At 37.8% G+C, this 5,871-nt stretch overlaps 1 protein-coding gene across 2 annotated transcripts in view; it reads left to right on the top strand.

Moving 5' to 3' along the window:
- The window catches only part of tmeff2b (transmembrane protein with EGF-like and two follistatin-like domains 2b), an 88,764-nt gene that overhangs the window by 58,668 nt on the left and 24,225 nt on the right, over positions 1-5,871 (top strand). For both annotated transcript variants that reach the window (XM_016472459.1, XM_016472460.1), the window contains exon 5: positions 4,167-4,263. In XM_016472459.1, coding sequence (XP_016327945.1) covers positions 4,167-4,263 — 97 coding nt within the window. The remainder of the gene's footprint in view (positions 1-4,166; positions 4,264-5,871) is intronic.

Below are 5,871 nucleotides of genomic sequence, written 5' to 3'. Positions count from 1 at the left end.
TCACATGCCAATGTGCATTGGCTCGTTTAGTTTACACTCGAAGTAGATTGGTCTCTCTAAGCGAGATCCCAATTCGTCGGTCATCCGACGTGACGTCTCCGTTCCCTCCTTCAGGGAACGAGGGTTATCATACGTAACCGAGACGTTTCCATACTATATTCGGTGAATAAATGTAATTCGTCGGTCATCCGACGTGACGTCTCCGTTCCCTCCTTCAGGGAACGAGGGTTACCATATGTAACCGAGACGTTTCCATACTATATTCGGTGAATAAATGTAATTCGTCGGTCATCCGACGTGACGTCTCCGTTCCCTCCTTCAGGGAACGAGGGTTACCATATGTAACCGAGACGTTTCCATACTATATTCGGTGAATAAATGTAATTACATTTAATGTAATTTTACAGTAAAAAAATGTTTTAAATGTTTTTTGGAAGTGAAAAAGAAAGTCATTCTATAATTTACAGTAAAAAAACATAAACCAGAATTCCCAGAATTGCATGACACTTCATATTTGATGTTTTATTGTTGAAATAACATGTTTCTTCTTAGTTTTTTCTTATCAGTTGTGTACATTAGGGTTTAATCTTACATCTAATGTTGTTAAATTCATGTTTATTGCATTATTTCAGTATCATGTGTGTCACCATGATGGGGTTTAGTGTCTGTGTGAATGTGACACCTCCTGTGACACCTCCTCAGCTCGTAGAAAAGCTATTTGTGATGAGCTTTGGTTCATGATGTGACTTTCTCATCACCACCAGTTTTTGGTGGTTATCAGTGCATTACAATGGTTCAAAACAGATATTAACACTTCAATGTGTTGGTTTATTAACATTACATCAGTTAATGAAATACGGTATTTTATTGTGAATTTAAGTTAAGTCTGTAAAACCTAAAATGTTGCTACCATATTTTTTCCGGTGAAGTTCTGGCAACCAGAGCTGCCGGTATTTTACGGTAAATGTCACAGATTTTTTTTTTTACAGTGTGTAGAACTGATGTAAAAATGTGCTTCCTTAAGTAACTCACAGTGCTTTGTCTAGCTTTTATTAGCAACACTACACACTATCCTTGACTCGGTGAAACTCAGTGTGACCACATTGCAGCAACTGACACTTTATTCTCCATAATGTGTAGAAAATCAGGCCGTTCCTTTACACCCACTCAAAATAGCTATTTTTTTTAAGCGAAAAACTGCTGCTTGACCCATATTTAGCCTTCAGAAACACTCACATGCTATGTTTATCTAGATTCTTTCATTTACTGCCAGTAGCTGTTCAAGGACTGCACATTTGCAATTAGCACTGTCTTAATTTAAGTGTTTTAGTAAGGGGCACTATTCGAGCTTAGATTACATTACAAATACACACTGAACAATGTTCTTCTTTCAGCATAAAACCACTAAGATGAGGTGTCTTCATCTCTGTGGTGATGAACTTGTGGCAATGTCAGATTTTCATGAAGGTGATGGCTAACGGAAGAGTCTCTGGCTCTTTGCCATCAATAATGCATCACAAATCACTTTTACGGTTACATTTTTTATTTTGTAGAGGGGCAGCTTGGCTGATACTGCGGTCAGTCCCCAGCAATAATCAACTAATTATATAACCATACACCTGATGGCTGTTCCTAATGTCTATTTCTGGTAATCTAGAACCCATTTACATTCAGATATTCACTTCCTATAGGATTGCATACACTTTAAATTATAGAAGCTGTGGCTGGACTTTTTCATGGTACAGTATATGGGAATTACTTTAAACTATGGAAACTTGGTCAGGTTGACTTTTAAAAAATAATCTCTCTTAAAACACTTTTCACATTTTCATATTATTTGTGACCCTGGACCACAAAACCAGTCTTAAGTCGCTGGGGTATATTTGTAGCAATAGCCAAAAATACATTGTATGGGTCAAAATTATTGATTTTTCTTTTATGCCAAAAATCATTAGGATATTAAGTAAAGATCATGTTCCATGAAGATATTTTGTAAATTTCCTACTGTAAATATATTAAAACATAATTTTTTATTAGTAATATGCATTGCTAAGAACTTCATTTGGACAACTTTAAAGGCGATTTTCTCCGTATTTAGATTTTTTTGCACCCTCAGATTCCAGATTTTCAAATAGTTGTATCTCGGCCAAATATTGTCCTATCCTAACAAGCTTATTTATTCAGCTTTCAGATTATGTATAAATCTCCATTTCGAAAAATTGACCCTTATAACTGGTTTTGTGGTCCAGGGTCACAGTTGTATACTGGCAATGTACAGCAGTATACCATACAAGCAGCATAAGAATTTTTTTCTTTTCCACTCATTTCCATCACATCTCACAATTTTTTTTTTAATTTGTTAACTGCAAGATATCTTGCTATATTATCAAGATAAAAATGGTATGGGTTTTGTAAGTAAAAACTATGATTTACTGTAACATTTATGTTCAAAGATCATTTTCCAGAAGTCCCTGCATGGCACATCACACATGAATTTCTTTTATTTAAAGGGGTCATATGATGCTTTTTTAAATATCTTCTGTCCAGTCTGCTCGTTTTATCACGTTTAACCACAGCTGTCGTCGTTTTTTTGTCTGGCAGTGGCAGCAGATATGCGATCAAATTTCTAATTTGAGGCTGTATTACGTCGATTCTGGCACCCAACATAACAACAAGATGATATTTTAAGCTCCTTATGTAGCCGAACCTGCGCTGGTTTGAATGGGCCGCCTCCCGTTTCCCCTTTGTTTTGCTGCCTCCAGCTAGCGCTGTGACGTCGCTGACCCTAGTTACCTGTGGTTGGCCTGGCCGTGCGTCACTCAGAAAACAACAGGCCAATCAGAAGAGAGGCTCATGAATATTAATTAGACCAAAATCGACCTGTTCTCAGCAGAACACACACACACATGATGCACAAAACTGCGCATTTGAACAGTCAATAGCAAATACTTAAACTAATAACAAAACAGTAGCTGATTCAGAAGCGCCAGATTGTAATAGCAAAGTCAGAATTACCTCCTCTCCTAGGTTCACGAAACGGTCGTCCATAAAATTCATTGCTGTTCTGTTGTAAGTAATCTTAAAGATTCCTAAATGCATCTACTTTCGGAAGGCCAAATAAAGTGCTTTTGCTTTTGCTTTCGCCTAGAAACACACAGCGTCTCCCTGACATGGCTGCTTCAACACTAACTACTGAAACCACGCCTTCTTTCTTTGCGTGCACATTTGGGCCACATTATGCAAATATTTCCATATAGTGAGGTAGGTATGGGGGGGCGTGTTAGAACGAGCCGTTTTAGGGGGGTGTGGCAGAGTCTTAACTTTGATAAAGAATATCTCTTTGGTTTTGAGACTTTAGTCTGCAACTTCAGGGATCTTACCTATGCACAATCAGCTTGTAACACTCCAAAGAGAAAGGAAAACTTGAAATCGCATCATATGACCCCTTTAAATAGTTTAGTTTCTGCTTAGTTTGTTTTCAGAAATGGTCATTAGGAAGTTTTGCGATGTTTTTTTTAATGTCATGATTCTTGTTTTGACACTGTGACTTTTTTATGGATAGGCCACTCATGATGCACTCAGATTCATAATGGGGCTTTCTATTTTACCACATGTATTATAGTGGTTATCAGTATATTTTAAGGTACAAAGCAGACTCTGGTAGTTCAAGTGGACTGGTATATTAACATTATATCACTTGATGAAAGCAAATTTACCAGTATTTTTTAATGTGCATGAATTATGTTTGATAACATTCTGGTATGGAAATTAAATAAAATGGCCAGCTTGTTTGTGTTGCCAAGGCAATTTTTACAGCTAGCATTTTATCCTAAATAAACACATTTTATCTTAAATAAACTACATTTATAATTACTTGATTGAAATTGAAGCACATTTTCACGAAGCACAATAAAAACATTCATTTCACAAGTGACATTTACCTAGTTTTTTTTTTTTGTACACATCTCATATTTTACCTCAAACACGATCTTCACTTTTCACTCATGTAAATCAAATAACAGCAGTTTAGGATTTTTTTCATAAAAGAACACTGAGCTCTTTTATCTGAACAGATAGAGGAAAATTTGATTTCTCACAATATGACCCCTTTAAGTGCAGCTCTCAAGATCTCTCATCTCATTTGCTCTCTCTCTCGCTCTCTGCAGTTAACGAGGGTTCAGCAGAGATCAGTCAGAAGGAGACATCAACATGCGACATTTGTCAGTTTGGGGCCGAGTGCGACGAGGATTCTGAGGACGTGTGGTGAGTCACAAACGCACGCGACAGCTTTTCAGGGTCCTGACGTTCTGTTCTTCAGAGAGCCAGAGGGCTTGAGGAATACGGGGGTGTGTCTAATGGCATGTATCTGATGTAGAGTCTTCTGCAGGCTTGCTTCTTGTGAGTTTCTGTTCTTCCTGGCACTGATTCTGAATGCTGATAAAGTCTACGCCATTTCACTCTGATGCATTACAGTGCATCGCCGAGGGTGCGTGCTGTACGGAATGCACTGCAGTAAATAATCTCTATTCGATTGTCCTTCTCTCTGTCTTCCCATCTCTTTCTTGCTTCCTTTTAGCTTTGCAATCTCTCTTGTGATATCTGTCCCTTATCTCTAGTGAGGCTTATAATTAAAGCTAGAAAAACAAATTACCAGTAGGGTAAGTAAAATAAACTTAATTCAAGATAAGCAGATTCATCCTGTTTTGAGGATGTTTAGCTATTTTTTTACTGGAAATCGGGACAGAAATACTGATAAAGACTGATTTTTGTGATGTCAGCAAAACTAATTTCGGAGTCAGAGCAAGTTATTACATTTTGATGAAATATTAATTTGCAAAAGTCAATTTTGATGACTTTGCCAACCTCCCATCTGGACACATCTATTGCAAAAATAGATTCCAGGTCAGTGTTCTGACCTGTTTGTAATCACTCACATGGACAAGGCTTGTTTTTTGCCATCATTTCCCCTTCAGGTTTCTCTTTTATTTCAGCCTTGTAATTTATTTAACCCATTGACTAACATGTTGTGCCGTGGCATTCTGTGGCATTCTGAGCAGATTGTAAATGTTAATTGTATTGTCGCCAGACTGTGAGGGTCAGTTCTCTGTCAGTCTGGAAGGATGATGGATTATTTCCTAGTACGAGGCCCAACGTTCAGAACAGCGGACTGGCAACCCAAGAGATGGAGGGGCAAAAGAGTGCAGCTCTCCGCTGCAATTCCATCTTTAATTAATAGAGTTCCTCTTCCCTAGCAGACAGATTAAAACCTCAGGACCATGGGAGAGCAATTACCATTCAAATATCCCTCACGGTAATACACTAACCAGACAGATCAGAGGGAGACCGAGGAATGGAGAGAGATAGAGATGTGAAAAGGGATGGGAACGAATGAGGGAGAAAATGTCAGAAAGAGACAGAGATGAAAAGAGGGAAATGAGGCATCTCAGCAGTTAATGTGTGTGAGTGCGTCTACGTTAAGGTTCATGAGGTCGGTTAAAAGCGGGTGTGGGGGCACTTTCAAAATACGATTTAAAATAGGCCCTGGAATTCTTAATCAAAATTTTTTTTTCTAACAAATAATCAGTGAAAGGAGGTGCTTAAATCAATAGTTCACCAATAGTTCACCAAACAATGAAAGTTTAGTCACCCTCAGGACATCTGAGATGTGTGTGTTTCTTCATCGGAACAGATTTGGAGAAATTTAGCATAACATCACTTGATCACCAATAGATCCTTTGAAGTGAATGGGTGCCGTCAGAATGAGAGTCCGAACAGTTGATAAGAAGGTTTATTTTTGCAAACCTGTCATCTAATTTTAAAAAATGTATATTGTTTACACAAAAACCCTGATTTGCAATAAACAACAAATCA

The sequence above is a fragment of the Sinocyclocheilus anshuiensis genome, unplaced genomic scaffold (genome assembly GCF_001515605.1).
Source record: "Sinocyclocheilus anshuiensis isolate Anshui unplaced genomic scaffold, SAMN03320099.WGS_v1.1 scaffold472, whole genome shotgun sequence".
Lineage (NCBI taxonomy): Eukaryota > Metazoa > Chordata > Actinopteri > Cypriniformes > Cyprinidae > Sinocyclocheilus > Sinocyclocheilus anshuiensis.
Note: the sequence above shows the minus strand (reverse complement) of the source record. Positions and strands in the feature narration are given on the sequence as shown.